Source organism: Polistes fuscatus, unplaced genomic scaffold (genome assembly GCF_010416935.1).
Source record: "Polistes fuscatus isolate 324 unplaced genomic scaffold, CU_Pfus_HIC Scaffold15, whole genome shotgun sequence".
Classification (NCBI taxonomy): Eukaryota; Metazoa; Arthropoda; class Insecta; order Hymenoptera; family Vespidae; genus Polistes; species Polistes fuscatus.
In genome coordinates this window covers 197763-215967 of record NW_025113053.1, presented here as the reverse complement: position 1 = coordinate 215967, position 18205 = coordinate 197763, and the positions used below count along the sequence as shown (strand labels likewise).

General features: G+C 32.5%; 2 protein-coding genes across 2 annotated transcripts; one reads left to right on the top strand and one right to left on the bottom strand.

Moving 5' to 3' along the window:
- Nucleotides 1–164: 164 nt before the first annotated feature.
- On the bottom strand, nucleotides 165–6164 carry LOC122514424 (chaoptin). Its single transcript, XM_043631239.1, is given in 10 exon segments — nucleotides 165–1721; nucleotides 1793–2309; nucleotides 2373–3127; nucleotides 3195–3977; nucleotides 4042–4190; nucleotides 4293–5039; nucleotides 5113–5223; nucleotides 5368–5515; nucleotides 5621–5807; nucleotides 5916–6164. Coding segments are annotated over 9 exon segments (3720 nt in total). The 5' UTR covers nucleotides 5916–6164; the 3' UTR covers nucleotides 165–1398.
- Nucleotides 6165–8734: 2570 nt separating this feature from the next.
- LOC122514625 (NADPH oxidase 5) lies at nucleotides 8735–17554 on the top strand. The gene is made up of 19 exons (XM_043631560.1): nucleotides 8735–8881; nucleotides 11370–11464; nucleotides 11551–11662; nucleotides 11738–11835; nucleotides 11969–12089; nucleotides 12190–12340; nucleotides 13304–13514; nucleotides 13700–13929; nucleotides 14065–14253; nucleotides 14336–14529; nucleotides 14651–14972; nucleotides 15293–15443; nucleotides 15627–15787; nucleotides 15882–16017; nucleotides 16112–16329; nucleotides 16424–16617; nucleotides 16698–16907; nucleotides 17018–17221; nucleotides 17296–17554. Exons 1-19 carry the CDS (start codon nucleotides 8735–8737, stop codon nucleotides 17491–17493), a joined length of 3342 nt encoding a protein of 1113 aa, XP_043487495.1. The 3' UTR covers nucleotides 17494–17554.
- The last annotated feature ends 651 nt before the right edge of the window (nucleotides 17555–18205 follow it).

Genomic DNA, 18205 nt, shown 5'->3' with positions numbered 1-18205 from the left:
ACTACCCTTTTTCACCCTTTCACCCCTCTCCCTTAGGGCCTAGTTATACTTTGATTTTCTTTTTTTTTTCTTCAAATTTTATTTTTTTTGTCTTTTCGTACTTCCCTTTTTTCTCTCGTCCGTGTCTCTCTCTTTCTCTTTCTCTCACTTTCTCTTTCTATTTCTATTTTTCGCTAATTTAGACACGCGATATTTGTATTCACCCCATTTCTTAGACAAACCCTTTCCCCCCTTTTTAAATAAATATTATACTTGTCATTTGTATAAAGCATGGACGAAAATCACGAAGTAAAGTTATTTGTAAATAAAGAGAAACTTAACAGACATCCGATTGGTCGTCACTTTCATGATCTTTCTTTTTTTTTCTTTTTATTTTTTTTTCCCCTTATCTTTTTAGAATAAATTCGTTTGAAGAAGGGATCTAACGAGAGGGACGACGCGTTCGTAAACGTTAGATAACAAATTTTGTACAATGCGTCAATCTAGAATTTCATTTATCATTCATCGACATACGCGCAAAGCAACCACACTCGCACTTCCAAAAGAAACAATCATTTTTCTAACATTTGATCTTTGCTTTACTTTGCGTTAGATAAAACAAAATATAATTCGCTAAATTACTCGAGTAATCTTTGTATTAAAAAAGATGAAATTATATCTCTCGGCAGATTTGATCTTTGAATCTAACAAAAATCTGAAATCTTTAGATTTCTTGTAGAAATTTGAATAAGTAAAACCCCTGTGAACAGTCAACACTTCGTACTATGTCGATAACAACGATTTCTATCGTCGCTTATATGTAAAACGCAAGTTGTATACCCCTGCGATAGGCAACCCTTCGTACACACACTTGTCGTAAAAAAAACTCTACGTGCAGGGGTTTAATTGCAACCATCGCTAAAGTATAAAACGTTGCATATTTTCAGGCGTCACAACACAATCTATAATATTAATATTAAATTTCCTAAAACCAAATAAAAAAATATAAAACCTCGCAAATTAATTGTAAAAATATTTCGAAGGGAAAAAATCATTCATACGTTTTAACTTATTCTTACGCTCATGGAATCGTTCACACTTATACATATTAAATATATATATATATACATATACAAAGGATATGTATACGATATGTATACGATTAATATATACGATATGTATACTTTTTTAACTAATCTAAAATGTTTCAATGATCTGAGATTTTGTTTCTCTAACAAGTTCGTTGTATACCAATTCCAAAACTGCCGTTTCTTTTTCTCAACACACGTATACACGCACACACACACACACAGTCGCTCACACACGCAAACGAAGACTCTTCGTACGGATTATTTTCCTCGATTACGAAAAGTACGATTCTTCTCGTTTAATCGTAGATGAAAATGATCAACGAAGGAGTCATTTAGCAAACAACAACAATACGATCAGTTGGATTAGAGCTAGCCAAGTCCTAGCGAGTCTTTCGTAATTGCCAGAACTAAGTGCAGAAGCTTGACAAGCTGTGTGAGGTGTTCCCAATGTTAACAAAACTTTGTCAGACGAATAGGAAGGCGTTGTTTCGGTGCAAACAGCTCGACCAGCGATAGTCCTTAATTGTCTGGCATCCGATTGCGATGCAGTATGAATTTGACGCGATTCGCGAAGCCATCTACGTAACCAAAGACTCAACCAGGCTATCTCGCAATCGCATTCCAAAGGATTACCCGATACCTGTAATCCACCTAATAACAAAGTTTTATTTTTCATTATAATAATAATCGTAAAGAAAATTAACTGAAGATTTGGTATTTACCTGCCACCATGTTAGTACCAACGGTTTCCCATGATAAATTCCCATAAATAATAGACGGACTCAACTCGTTGATATGATTGTCTCTTAAATCCAACGTCAACTGGGTCAATCTTTTCGTCAACGATAGGAATATGTCGGATTGAAACCTTCGTACTCGCGTGTTCTTTATCCTAAGGATTAATTCTCCACCCTCGATCGTAGAAAAGGCTTCGGAAGAAATGACTTCTAAATCGGCGCCGGTTATCGTCAATTCTCGTAATTGTTTGGTAAACGCATTTTGTATTTGATGTTTCAACAAATGTTCCGTCACTTGTATCTCAACCGTACGCAACGGCAAACCAATGACCATGTCGCGAAGATTAAATCCGTCCGCTTGCGGCCAAGTTTGTAATTTGAGATGCTTCAAATATTTCAACGATCTGAGAGAATCCATGTCGACTGCTCTGGTTCTATTCAAATTTCTCAAATCCAATTTTTCCAATCGCAAATAACCGAAGAAACTTTCTTTCGTTATTTCCTGCAATGAAATATACGAAAATCGAAATGGATATTATCGATAATTATTATTCGATTACGTTACCTCAATTGGATTTCCAGACACGTCGAGTTCTCTGAGTAAATTTAATCTAACGATTGGCATAGTACTCAACGAATTATTCGTCAACAATAATATCTTCAAATTTTTCAAATATTGAAATTGATTGTCCGTCGTACTGTCGATATTATTGAACGACAAATCTAAATTGTTGAGATTCGTCAATGGAAAAGGTGAAACGATTCTTAATCCGGAATTGGCTAACGACAATTGTCTCAGATTGGGCAAATAATGAAATAATTCTTTGAAATTTGCTTGGAGACTGTTATGCGATACGTTCAGGTTCAATAATTTTCCCAACGAGACGAACGAGTTGTCCGGTAAAATGGTCAAACGATTACGCGCCAAGTTCAAGGATATCAATTGCGAAGTTGGAAATGCGGTCGAATCTAAATGATCTAAGAAATTATCGGCCATATTTAAATCTCTCAACGTATAACCAACTTCCATGAACGACGGTGACGGTACTACGGTGAATTTGTTTTCGCTGAGATCGAGTATTTCCAATCTGGTACCTTCGAAAACGTCCCTAGGCAACGATCGGATTTTATTACCAGACAAACTCAATATTCTCAATTTTTTTAAATTCCTAAATTGTTCCGTAGACAATTGAGTTATCTCGTTGTAACCCAGATCCAATTGTTGAAGCGATTGCAAACCGTAAAATGATTGTTTCCTCAATGCTTCTATCTTATTATTTTTCAAATTCAATACTTGCAAATGGTTAAGCGCAAAAGTTCCTGCAAACGAATAATCAATGAAATAATAAATATGACGTATAAACGTTATCGATTAATAGTAGTTTACCTGGTTCGAGACTGCTGATAAAATTATTGCGAATGTCTAGCGTCAATAAATCGGGCGTACCGCAAAAAGTTTCGGTTGGCAAATGCGTTAAATTGTTGTAACTGATATCGAGATGGGTCAAATTATTGGTCGTTGAACCAGAATCGATGAAAGATATGGCATTGTAAGAAACGTTCAAAGCAAACTCGGAGTCACCGATTTCGGAAAAAGCGTCCAAATCCAAGGTAGTCAGTCTGTTGAATTCTAAATGTAAAAATTTCAGACTGGACAAACCGTAGAACGCGTTTCTATCCATTTTATTGATTCTATTATACGCCAACGATATCGTAACTAATTTCGGACAATCCATGATGGAATCGGACAAAAGTATTTTAATACGATTTCCAGTTAAATCCAACGATCTCAATTCCGTTAAATTGTGAAACGTGGATTCCGGTATCATTTCGAGAAAATTGTATCCCAATTTGACGTCCTTCAATTCCGGATGTACGCTAGATAAAAATATTCTTTCCGGTAGATAATGCAATCTGTTAGATTCCAAATTGATGTAACGCAATTGTTGAAACGAATAAAATGCTGTAGGTTCGATAGATTGAAAATTATTATTGTCGAGAACCAACCAAAGTAAATTGTTCAACGGTCTCAATGCCCTTTGCGGAAAATTATCCGTCGCGAATGCAAAACTCAATTCTAAAATGTTCAAACTGTCCTCGATACCAACGAAACAGTCGTCGTCCAATTCGGTGAGATGATTAAACGACAAACTGAGTTCCTTCAATTTACCTGCGTATCGATATTAATGGTTAATATATTAAAATACCAAATTTATAGAAATAACAAGCATCACCTGCTCCTTTAAATGCTTCGGCTTTCAATTTGGTTAAAAAATTGTTTCGTAGTAATAAAATTTCTAAATCCTCGGCCCAATCGAAGTCACCTGGTTCCACGTGGGAGATTTTGTTGTAACCGAGATTCAAATGTAACAATCTTTGACACCTGTTGTTTCCAAAGAAAAAAAATAAAATAAAAAAATAAAGATTATTAAATTATATTGATAATTATTACCGATGTAATTGATCGAACGAATTATCGAATTACCTGGCTAATGCGATCGCAGGTACGGCATCCAAACTGTTGGTGGCAAGGGATAATGCTTTCAAATGATCGGTAAAATTGTTAAAACTATCGGCAGAAATATTTCTTATATCGTTATTGGCTAAATAAAGATACGACAATCTTTTGAGTCCGTTAATGGCAATCGGTACACTCGGCAAATCGTTATTCTCCAAGTTCAAATATTCCAAACTATTTTCCAAGCTACGAAAAGCATCCTCGTCGATGTTTCGAATCCCATTGGACGACAAATGAATTCTTCTAGCTTCCAAACGATCGAACATACCACTCGTCAAAGATGTCAACTTGTTGCTGTCCAAATTGAAATCGTTAACTTTGAGAGTTTGATTGGAAATCGTTTGAATTTCAATCCACTCGATGGAATTTTCACTGACGTCGATCGATTCCAAACTCGAACTTTGAAAAACGGGTAATTCCAATTGTTTCATATCGTTTCCACGAAGATAAAGCCAATCCAAGTTTGCCAATGTACCTAACGAGGATGGAAACGATTTCAAAAGATTATTATTCATGCTAAGAGTTTCTATGTTGGGTGGCAAAGATTCCTCCGATAAATGTTCGATGTTGTTGTTGTCCAAGTTTAACCAAATGAGCGATTCAAATGTTGAAAAGATTTTGGTCACTTCGATGATCGAATTGTCACCGAAAAATCCATTTCTCAATGTTGTTCTCAAATAACCCCAGTCACCGTCTAACGATGTTAAATGATTGCTAGAAAAACAAAAATTAGGCAAATAAATCAAATATTCGTATTTATGTTGGATAAAATAAATCATCGACGAACCTGTGCATGTTGAGCCAATTTAATTTTTTCAAATCACCGAATGCTTTAAACGGTATTTCTTCCAAAGCATTGTAACTTAGATCCAACGAAATTAAACTGTCGGCTACGACTCTACGAAATTAATTATTTATATTTATAATTATTTATTATTATACATTATATTATAAATCCACGCGCATAAGCAAACACAGCCAACTTGCAATGTGGATAATGTATATAACATATATTTGATATGATTAAAAAAATAATTTATACCTGAGAGACGTGTCACCGATACTTGCGAGACGATTACTCATTCATCCTAAACCTTCGACGCCAACTGAACTTTCCAATGCATCGTTGTCCAATATTTGCAACCCAGATCCAACTATATCCAATTGTGCAACGTAACTCACCGACACGTCTAAGATAATAATAAAATTCATTGTCAGAATAACTTAAACGTCGAATAAATCAAATGACAACGATCATATAAGTTGAATCAAAATAAAAGTACTATTGTACGTACCAGGAAACCTAGCAAATGGTACTCTAATACAAGCAATATCCATTTTCGTGAAATCTTCGTCGTCCTGTACCCAACACATGCACATGGTATTAAATTTACACAATGCATTGTAAGATCCGATCACGTTGGGAACAAAATTGACGAAAAAAAGTACACCGATCAAGCTAAATTCTTTCCACGATGACATCTATAATAATATATATTTTATTTGTTTTTAAATAATTCACACATTTGGATGAAATAATAATTCTAAATAAATTATAAATAATAAAGAATAAATGAGATGCATACAAACCTTAACAGTGTCGAACGAACGAAACAATAATTGAGCTTTCAATGATGAAAGCACGAATAACTCGTTCAACGTATCCTTTCAAAAACATCCTAATCCATCCTAAACATTTTCTATCTTTTGTTACAATCGAGAATTGGCGTAAACAAAAATTACGATCAAATTCCTTTTCAATTTCATCGATATACGAGCACACGTCCCGAAGTGTATACTAAAACTTAGTTTTGCTTTCCAAAGCGCAAGTTCATTTCACTATGGAAACCCGCGCAAACGCACTAACGTTCAAATTTTATGGAGCGCCAAAAGGGATGAGAGAGAGAGAGAGAGAGAGAAAAAAAGTGTATAGAAAGGAAAAAAAAAAAAGGAAAAAGAGCTGCACGACTTATTCGTTCATGTAAGGACCTCGTGAAAAAACCTTGAATGAACTTACGTATATCTAACATTCGAGTAACGCAAGAATATAAAACACGCGTGAAGAAAAAAACATATTTTTTGATTGATAGCATTGCCGGGGGGAAGGGGGTCCTTGAATGAACTTACGTATATCTAACATTCGAGTAACGCAAGAATATAAAACACGCGTGAAGAAAGATATATTCTATGGGATTGTGAGGATTGTAATTTAATTTTATGGTATTTTTATATCCCATTGAAAAACATATTTTTTGATTGACTAGCATGCCGGGGGAAGGGGGTTTGGCTAAGGAGAGCTTATCACAATCGGAAGACTCCATGTTTTAGGAATTTGCATACGCATAATCGTAATTGTAGTTGTAGTAGTAGTAAACATTGTAGCGATCTAACGATTACTATACAAATCTTATTTTGCCCCTGACATTTACAAGATGCGCAATAATTGCATAAGTAAATTACCTAACTGTTATCATGATCATGGCCATCAACTGCTTCGTTTGAAATATTTAACTATAAATAAAATGATACTGACTGCAAAACTTTTCTGTATATTTCTTTTAAAATATATATATATACTATATATGTGTGTGTGTACTATATATTATATATTTTACATATATATATTTTTACATATAATAATATCACAAATAAAATATTAACAAATAATAATTAGCAAATATTCCGTAAAAATATAAATCTCAATTATATTACCACTGTGTTAGAAAATAATTTCATACTAATAAACCTTTGTACTTAACAGGTATCACTGATTTTTCTTATAATTATTGTATTATTTAAGGGTTATACGCAGTTGCGAGGCTCGAAAAAGACGTATTTTCATGAATTTTCTAGAAACAGTTTTTATTTCTCAAAAAAATTGTTGGTAATTCAAATAGAGTGAACTTTTGAGAATACAATAGCGCGTCGATTCTGTAAAAATTTAAATCTGCACTGCTCCTGGTAGATGATTTCCTGAACGTCCTCTAAAAAAAGACGTTTTGGCGGTGATCTCCATTTTGGCGATTTGGATTATCCGAAATTAAAAAATAGGTGGATTCTTTTAAAGGATAGATTAATGCAGGTATTAAAACCAAGGAATAAAAAAATTTGATTTTTGACAAATGGCGTCTATTGTGAAAAAAAGTTGTTGTTTTTGACTAAAATTTTCGCTCTAAATTGTTACAAAAAATTAGTAATAAATTTTTTTAAAAATTATTCCTTATACTTAATACCTGAGGAATATATCTAAGAAGATTGTGTAAAATTGAAACCGATCGGTTAAGCCGTTTTTGCAAAATCGAGATCACCGACTTTGAAAACCGTTTTGAGAAAAACGCGTTTAAAAGTTTCAAAGAGACGTTTACACGTAGTTAAAAATTTTTGTTTGCAACTTACTGAAGTGAAGAATATTTGTCGGATCGATTTGAAATTTTCAGAGAATACTTAAATATGTACATTCCGAAAAGCAAAAAAAAAAAAAATCGATTTTTGAAAATCCTAACTGCGTATAACCACCTTAAGAAAAAAAAAAAAAAACCAAAAAAAAGAAAGATATGTGAATATGATCGAAAAGTGAAAGGTGGTACTCTGTCTCCTTCATTTCAAACGCATAATCTGAATGAGTATAAGGGGTCATACATATTATATATATATATATATATCCATCTTTCTCTTCTTCGATCTTCTTATTCTTTCTCTTTCATGTATATACTCTTTCGATCACACATACACACACACACATAGGCTTATGGATTCGATCCTCGAACTTCTACACAACACGTCGACTTTCATTTAACGAGTTTACGCGTTTCCAGTCGGCCACGAATAAACGAGAAACGTTTCTCTCATTTAGATTTACTTACCCATATACTTATTTATTTACTTATTTACTCTAATTGCGTGTACACATTAAACGCGGAAATATATCTGTGTATGTGTTTGTGCGTGTGCGTGTATGCTAAGTTTCGAAAAAGAAATTTTTGAAAATAATTCACCTGTTTTTCTTCTTCTTCTAGTTCTTATTATTATTATTATTATTCCATTTTCGTTAACAAAAATTTATATCCAACTATAGTTAATTTATTTCTTCCTTGTTTTTGTCCTTCTCAACAGTGAAATTTTCATACTTTTTTTCTATTTACTCCTCCCACCCCCACCCTCATCCCCTATCTGTGAAGAAGAAGAAGAAAAAGTGAGAATAATTCGTTCGTTTTTTTGTTTTAATTCATTTGTGGAAAGAAGAATAAAAAAAAATGAACTCGTCGTGCAATTATTCTTAAAACTGTGATATATTTTGTTTCTATATTATTTTTAAATACCGTTGAGCGTGTGTTAGTTTGATATAAGAAAAAAAAAGGAAAAATAATAATAAAAGAGTAAAAAGAAAATAAATAAATAAATAAATAAAAATGATCGTGGAAGAGAATACGAGTTGTATGGAAGAAGAATGTCTTGTCGAAAAACGAAGGACAGAAATATTAAAGGAATTGTCCGAATTGTTGAAAGGTGATAATCGTTACACGAGAGAAACATTCAGGAAATTGTTTCAAGAACAGGTATGCGTTAATAATTAATAAAAATGAACGCATCGGTTGTAATACAAGTGCAATGTCAGTTACTAATTATGTTGTATTCTCTCAATTAATTATTTCGCATAAGCGCGACACGCGTGATTCAAAATTGAAATATCAATCAGATTTACGTTCAACGTATGAAACGAGAGACACCATGCGAAAAATATAAATTAAGATTACGAAATCATTTCAAAAATATCAAATCTCAATCGAATTTATTTAAATTATATAATAATTCATACATAATAATAATAATAATAATTAATTATAATATATATAATATATATATATATTATATATATATATATATATATATATATATAAATATACCATATAAAAAAAGAAACAAATCACAGTAATAGGGAAACATCTAAATATTTGTCCTTAGGGTATAATGACGACACATGATCGAATGAAACGAGAGATTACTATACCTGTAGAGGGACCACATGCTTGCTTGCTTGCTTGCTTGCTTGCTTGCTTGCTTGCTTTTCGATCAAGGTGCACATTTGCCTCGGGCTTCGAAAACCTTGCTCGATTATGCCTCTGGCAACATTATTTTTTTATCTTTTTATATCTACATTCTTTTTTTTTTTTTTTTGTAACCAATTATTCCGAACGAAAGACCTAAACCACATCTCCCCCTTCCTCCTCCAAAGCCTCCTCTTCCTTCGATTATTATCATAACCGGAAACATAAAGTTCGTTTCATTTCGTAATTATTACTTTTATCCTAAATTTTTTATTTAATTTCTTTTTTTTTTCTCTCTCTTTCCAATAACATTTCACATTAGTTTTTATCTCATTTCTCAGAAGGGCGACAGGAGAAGGGAGGGGGAGAGTTATTTAATTTACATCGATTTTGATTCTATTTCTATTTCTATTTACGTTTAAATTTGTTTGAATTGAATTTAATTTAATATACTTTTATATCTTTATTTAAGAGGTTATACGCAGTTAGAATTTTTAAAAAATCGATTTTTTTTTTTTTCATTTTCGGAATGTACATATATTTAAGTATATTCTCTGAAATTTCAAATCGATCCGACAAATATTCTTCACTTTATGTAAGCTGCAAACAAAAATTTTTAACTATGCGTAAACGTCTCTTTGAAACTTTAAACGCGTTTTTCTCAAAACGGTATTTTCAAAGTCGGTGATCTCGATTTTTCAAAACGGCTTAACCGATCGGTTTCGAATTTTACACAATCTTCTTAGATATATTCCTCAGGTATTAAGTATAAGGAATAATTTTTAAAAAATTTATTACTATTTTTTTGTAACAATTTAGAGCGAAAATTTTAGTCAAAAACAACAACTTTTTTTCAAATAGACGCCATTTTGTCAAAAATCAAATTTTTATTATACCTTGGTTTAATACCTGCATTAATCTATCCTTTAAAAGAATCCACCATATTTTTTAATTTCAATAATCCAAACCGCCAAAATGAAGATCACCGCCAAACGTCTTTTTTAGAGGACGTTCAGGAAATCATCTACAGGAGCGGTGCAGATTAATTTTTACATAATCGACGCGCTATTGTATTCTCAAAAGTTGGCTCTATTTGAATTACCAACAATTTTTTTTGAGAAATAAAAACTGTTTCTATAAAAAATTCATGAAAATACGTCTTTTTCGAGCCTCGCAACTGCGTATAACCCCTTAATTGAGATAAAACGAAAAATATGAGATAATCAAATCGCGTAAGGTTATTTTATTAAATTGTGATTAGAACGCGTATCAACGATTCACGCTTCGAACAAATTTTGTATTCTTTATTTATATCCATTAGAAATTTAAAAAGGAAAAAAAAAGAACGAATTGCGGGGTTTGGAATTATTTAAGAAATATAAGTATGAATGTGTATAATGTATTAGTTTAGGTTTAGGCGACGGAAGGGAGTGGTGGGTGCGTTTTGCAATAGTTTTTTGGGTTGAGACGACAAGTGCAAAGTGTAACAGAGGGTACGGAAGACAACGGGGGGACGGCTAAGGGACAAAACACGACGATGTTGTAATATTATGGAAATGATTGCTTGTATAGTTTACCTTTTTATTATATTATTATTATTATTATTATTTCTTCTTTTTGTTGTTAATTAATTTCTTTTACGTCTCGTACCCAAAGATAAGAGAAAGAAAAATAATAAAGATAAAAATAACGGATAAGTCGAAAGATAGGAAAAGTTAAGATGGTTATTACCGTTGGCAATGACCCGTTTTTGTCAGTAATCGTGGAAAATGAAAGCCGGAGGGTATAATACGAGAATTCTGAGTGACTATAATTAATATAATAAAAGGCTAAATCCGTGTATTATGAAAGTAGTATTCAACAGTTGGATACCAACCACCACCTTTCATCCCGTGTTAAATTCTTTTTTTTTTTTCTTCTTTTTTTTTTGTTATAATATTTGGAACAGTATTTTTCGATTCATTTAAGTTTTATTCTTATTTTCATATTTATATTGCAGATTTTTCTAGAACAATTATTTCGATTGTTCGATCAAGATCGCGACGAATTATTGAAACAGGACGAATGGATCGAATTTATGAAGGGTAGATTAACGTAAGGGTTCATTTTATTATCCTTACGATAATTATTATTTTCTTAATAATATATTTGTTCATTTTATTATTATTATTATTGTACAGAAACGAAAAGCAACAAGATTTCATCGATCAAATAGAAAGCGTGGCGTTTCTATTGTGCGCCGAGAAACCATTGAACTTTACCAGTTTTGTTCAATTATTTTGCGCGAAGGGGGTAAAAAAAATACATTTTGAATACTCCGATCCAAGTGATATAAACTTTAATAATAATAATTAACGAATTTCGTAGGTAGTAGATAAACTTTTTCGATTGATCGATCAAGAAAATTCCGGATACGTAACTGCGATCAAAATCATGGAATTTATAAACGACGTTAGTAATCCAAGGTAAAACTCTCAAATTTTCATTTTCGATTAGAAAACAATCCAAATTTTTCCAATTATATTTCGAACTCTAATTATTTTGTTCTATTTCCCTTTCGCGTGTGTGTGTGTTTTTGCGTTTGAATGAATTTGACAGACCACGCGGTGGCTTCGACAAACGTAGCTTGGAATGGTTGGTGAATATCTTTAAACAAACTGTTGGCAATCAAAAGGAAATACGTCGCGAGGAATTCGAAAATATTGTCACTTCGAAGAACGTAAGCATGAGCCATTAGTATACTATAATATCATTGAATGAAACTACGAATTGAAGAAACATTTTTTTAATATATTTATTGGTTTTTTTTTAATTTACAGCCATTCTTTACGGAACGTGTTTTTCAAATATTCGACAAAGATAATTCGGGAACGATATCGCTTCAAGAATTTATCGACGCTATGAACGAATTTGCTGGCAAATCTGCCGACGACAAAATCAAATTTCTTTTCAGAGTATACGATATCGATGGTTCGTTCGTTGTTGTTTAAACAAATTTTATATAATGTAAAAGCCCCCTCGGTTGGCCAGTTAAGCCGTTTTCTTTTTTAAAAAAATTATATTCATTCAATAAAATAACTTACATCTAAACTAATGGTTTAATCTGTAAGCTTGAGCTTTCAGCTTTGAATAAAAATAAAGAAAAGACAAATTATTCATAAATATTTTAATAATAAATTAAAAAAAACATAGATTTGCAATGTCCCTATTTTTAGCCAACTTTCTCCCTCTTTTGGCCACGCATGTCCCCTCATTTGGCCATGTTTCCTATTTAAAATATAAATAATTAATTAATAACTAATTTATTAAATAAATCAAAATTGAATAATTCAAAACTCGTGTACAAAGAAATTAATGACTCATTAGTATTAAAAAAACTAGTTGAATACTTTATGTACAAATATATATAACCTCAAAGCGAATAGCCACAAGTTGGCTAATGATAAAACACAGGCAATAATACTGTCTCCATGCTTGGCCACCATATTTTTAATGGAGAAAAATTAAAAATCACTTAATTTTCAATTTCTATAATAATTTTAAGCTATGTTAATTGCAGAAAAAAAAAATATTTTGGTTGCTATTGTCAAAAATGAAATATATAGGTTAATAAAAATCACAGTATCCTTACCTTACTTAACAAGAAACCATCCAAAAACAGAAGTCTTGCACAACTTTATTTTTTTTCGTTTTTAAATATATTTTTAAAATAATCCGAATTACTTTCAATGATATTTTAAAATTAGAATTTTTTTTTTTAAAAACTGTCACCATGTGCACATCAGCATATAATTTATAATCACTGTTGTGGCATAAAGTGGCCAATAGAGGGGGCCTGGCCAACCGAGGGGGCTTTTACCTTATAGACACGTATAGAAATTCTATATTAATCTTTATCCTTTGAAATTATTGTTTATCCATTATTGTTAATAGACGACGGTTTTATACAATATCGAGAATTGGAACACGTGATGAGAGTTTGCATGGAAGAAAACGGAATGAAATTTAGCGACGAACAAATCAAAGATCTAACCATCGCACTTTTCGAAGATGCCGATACCTCTAATCGTGGTGCCATCACTTTCGAAGAATTCAAAAAACAATTGGAAAAACACGACGGTTTCATAGAAAATTTATCGATTAGGTTCGTATGCGATTTTGATATTTTATAAATCAAAATTTATATATTTGCAATATAAGTTGAATATATTCAATTACGCGTGCAAGTTGTTTCCAAATTTTACAACAAATTGTCTAATTAGAACCAAAAGAAATGGTTCGAAAAGCAATTTTTCAGATAGTTCATTAAAATTAACCATAATTTTTCAGCATAGATCGTTGGTTGGTCCCACCTAAGCCGAAAGATACGAAAAAACCTTTCTTCCATGGATTTTTGTCATCGTTGCAACCGCATCAATTGACGATGCCCTATATTAAAAATAATTACGTATACATAACGTTCATTTGTATTATATTAACAATTAATTTAATACTTTTCGTCTCGAGAATCATCGAATATCGTGAAAGTAACTTCTACGTAATCCTGGCACGCGCCTGCGGTAAAATTAAACTCACAAATATTACTAATTAAATGGATACTTTTTCCATATATTATATACATTTTGAAGAGAGAGAGAGAGAGAGAGAGAGAGAAGAAAGATAAGAAAAAATATTTATTTACATAATAATTACAGGTCAATGCTTGAATTTCAATTGTACGTTCGTTCTCGTTCTGATGTTACGCCAATGCATTACATTTTTACGAATCAATGGTTTCTCATCTATACTACCATTGGATCACCATATTTATCTTCACAAGATGACCGGGATTTTGATCATAATCTTCGGTTTAATTCACACGATCATGCATCTTTTGAATTTCGGTAAAAAATGTATATATATATATACGAATATATTATAGAAAATCTTTCATAAAATTCAACTATTCGACTATTATTATCTTAGGTACCGTTGTTATAAACGACGAAAAATTAAACAACTCGAATTACACCATGGCCGAATGGATATTTACAACCAAACCAAAATTATTCGGATTGGTTGGAGGTTGCGCCAATCCAACTGGTATTGCCCTAATCGTCATATTACTTATAATGACCGTATGTTCGTTGCCTTTTGTAAGAAGAGGTGGTTGCTTCGAGGTAAAAAACAAAAAAATAAATAAATCAAAGAAAAAACACGCACGAACTTTTGGTTCGCCCTAACAACATTGCAATTTTGTCCAATAATTGATTAAAACGAAAATCACATTTTCGCCAACAGATATTTTATTGGTCGCACCTCCTTTACGTACCGTTCTGGATTTTAATGATATTCCATGGCCCGAATTTTTGGAAATGGTTCATCGTTCCAGGCACCATTTATCTTCTCGAAAGAATAAGAAGACTCGTTTGGTCTCGTTCGCAACGTGGAAAGACTTACATAAAGTCTGGTCTCTTGTTACCTTCGAAGGTGACTCATTTGGAGATCAAACGACCACCCAATTTTGACTTTCATCCCGGTGATTACGTTTTCGTTAATATACCGGTAATAGCCCGTTACGAATGGCATCCGTTCACCATCAGCAGTGCACCGGAAATGAAAGGTGATTAATCGAGATTCTTTCATTCATTTTTTAATTCTAATTTTCAACTTAGATTATTTATTTGATCATTCGTTAATCCATCATTTTCGTACTATCATTTATTTTCACTTTTTTTTCTTCAACTGGGGGACACGTCGATGTATTAATATTCGTATTCGAAGAACAAAGAAATAAAATAGAAATTAGTTCAAGGTCCACCGAATACAAAAGTAACGAGTTTACCAATGAAATTTGCCATCATACGTAATGAAAGAAATAATTTATATTCCATAATATTTAATGATATTCATCGACCTACTCTGTATTTTATTTCTCGACAGATTACATTTGGCTTCACATAAGAGCCCTAGGTGAATGGACTAATACTTTATATTTATATTTCGAGAGGGAACATATGAAACTTCATCGTGCCGACGATTTATCCGTCGACGATGCCAGCGGTAACAACGTTAATCTTACGCGTAAAAAATCGTGAGTTTATTATAGCTGTTCCCTTAAAGATAGGCAACAATTTATACTCGGTCGGTAATGGAAGTTTCCATCCATGGAAGTGCATTTATCCGGTGTATAAAGTGTTGCCTAATGTAAGGAACTAACGACGTCATTTAATTATATATTAAATTATAATTGACGTATATATATTTTTTTGTTCAGATTTCTCAGCGTTAATATAGGGAAAAAAAATAAAGATGATTCGTGCTCGTTATCCGATTCACGCGGTATAGACAATCTCGTTTTCGTTGCCGACGTCGAACCTTCATCCTCGTCAAATTCGACTATCAACGATACTGGAACATTTCTGAAAACACCGGAATGTAAGACGATAATATCAGGCTCGATTTCATACGAGTTTATGTTCAACGCACGCGCGAAAATTATTATTTATTTTTTCTTCTATTTTTATCGAAGGTACACCGAAAATGATTAAAATGACGAAAGAACCAAAATTACGTCAATTTTTATTGGCGAGTAAAATACCATTGGAAAAATCATTTTCCGTGCCCGACATGCAAACGAGATATAAGAACAAGCAACGTTCGATCGCGTTAGTATTGTTTTCAAATTTGAGAGAAATATTTCATTAGAAATGTTTTCATTGAATTCAATTTTGTTGTTTACGTATGTTTGTGTATTTTTAGGCTTCGCGATTACGGGAGATCGGAATCCGAAAAGAGTTTCGACGAGTGTCAGATACGCCGAGCGTGCACGAAATTATTGGGAAGAGCTTATCTAAGCCCGCAAAACAAATCCCTGGCTGAGAGTGTTCGATACATGAGAACAAAACCTACGATTATTGCATTCGAAACTCCAAGTCTTGAAAATTGCGAATACGACGAAGGAATGAACTCGAACAATAGTAAAATTAAATAATACGAATTCCGAAATGAATTTTCTTTTGTATGGAAATAATCGCTGCTAATAAACAACTGTCCTATTTTTTGTATTTTTAGTTCCGACGATGGTCGGAGAAAATAAAACTTGTACTTCGGCGACTTGCTCGATCGGACAAGAAGCTGCGGAGAAAGGAAGATTGAACGACATTTACGAAGAAATGAGAAAAACTGATAAAATTAAATCAATTGAGATTAAAATCGAAACGGCTTCTAACGCAACTATCGATTATCCAGTTGGAAAACCATTAGAGGTGATTCGATTTATTCGATCTCAATGAAACAAATCAATTGATAATGCGATTTATTAAATAATCCGATAATCTTGATTCAGATATTTTTAGATGGCCCATACGGTGCACCATCCAGCCATATATTCCAAGCACAACACGCGGTATTAATTGCAACCGGTATCGGAGTAACGCCATTTGCTTCTATTCTTCGATCGATTATGCATCGATATTGGGAGGCCAGGCAAACTTGTCCCAAATGTCAATTTTCTTGGGCCAACGAAATACCGCCTACCATCATGCATCTACGAAAGGTGAATCGTGGAATTGGATTACAAACGAAAAAGAAATTATTTGTAAAAAATAATTCATTCGTAGAAACGAGAAATGATTAAAAATTGATTTTTTATTTTGTTGCTTTCAGGTCGATTTCTTTTGGATCAATCGAGATCAACGTTCTTTCGAATGGTTCGTCAACTTGCTTTCCCAACTCGAAATGGAACAAGCTGAATTAGGGAATGCGATGGAACCTTTTCTCGAAATGTACATGTATATTACGAGTGCTTTGCAAAAGCACGATATGAAGGCTGTAGGTTTACAATTGGCCATGGATTTGCTTCACGAAAAGGTTCATATTCTTATTTTCTGTAATATAATTCTAATCGCGAAATGATTTCATCATTTATCTTATTAATTAATCAGGAAAAACGAGATCTGATAACGGGATTAAAAACAAGAACAAATGCGGGCCGTCCAAATTGGGACAAAGTATTCAAACAACTTCAAGATCGAAAAAAAGGCAAAATTACCGTATTTTATTGCGGCCCACCTCAGCTCGCGAAGATTCTCCGACACAAATGCGATCAATTTGGATTTAAATTTCGAAAGGAATCCTTCTGATTCTCCTATCCTCTCCATTCTCGCACTCATCCTGTTCATTTTCTTTTTTTTCAAATCGTCATCTCCCATTCTCGATTTTATTTCGTTTAAATGATCGAATTTAGACGACATCTATTGCACGCACATCATTATATTTATTAGTTTTAATTATTTTATTTTCCGATAAATTATTCTTACTTATGTTACGTTACCGATGGTACTAACTTTAACCTTCCAAACTATAGATATTATTTTTTTATATTGTCCATCACTGTAGATGCCTCGTGAAACGTCCAAATTAACAGCAAGATTAACAGGAAATGCACTTGTCTTTTTGTCATATTTTTATTTTTTTGTAAATTTGACAAATTATTTATAATCTTATTTTTAAAGTATGCATATTTTTGTTTATTTGTACTGAATATCCTCAATGAAATTGTCCATCTAATTTACGATTTTCAAATGTTTAAAAGAAACTCTAATTAAGTTCAAGCAGTTTAAACAGCACAAAAAAGTTGGCATAGAACCGCAACAGCAGAACAAAATGAATAAATTATAATTTTTCTTAAAAATATATTGTACATACACGCTTAAACTTTAACATTTCACTTAAACATGAATGACTACGAAGACAATTATTTAATTTAAACAGTGAATAAGTAAGCTACTTAAGTGAGCCACTATAGTGGCGATAGACCTGGAAAAAATAATCGCGAAAGCCACTTTAGTGGCA

Excerpts from the sequence above, each read along its gene's own strand:
- LOC122514625 (XM_043631560.1), top strand. The coding sequence starts at position 8,735 with ATGATCGTGGAAGAGAATACGAGTTGTATGGAAGAAGAATGTCTTGTC. Across the intron at positions 12,090-12,189 it reads ATATTGTCACTTCGAAGAAC|CCATTCTTTACGGAACGTGT; the intron begins GTAAGCATGAGC and ends TTTAATTTACAG. Across the intron at positions 16,330-16,423 it reads AGGAATGAACTCGAACAATA|TTCCGACGATGGTCGGAGAA; the intron begins GTAAAATTAAAT and ends TTGTATTTTTAG.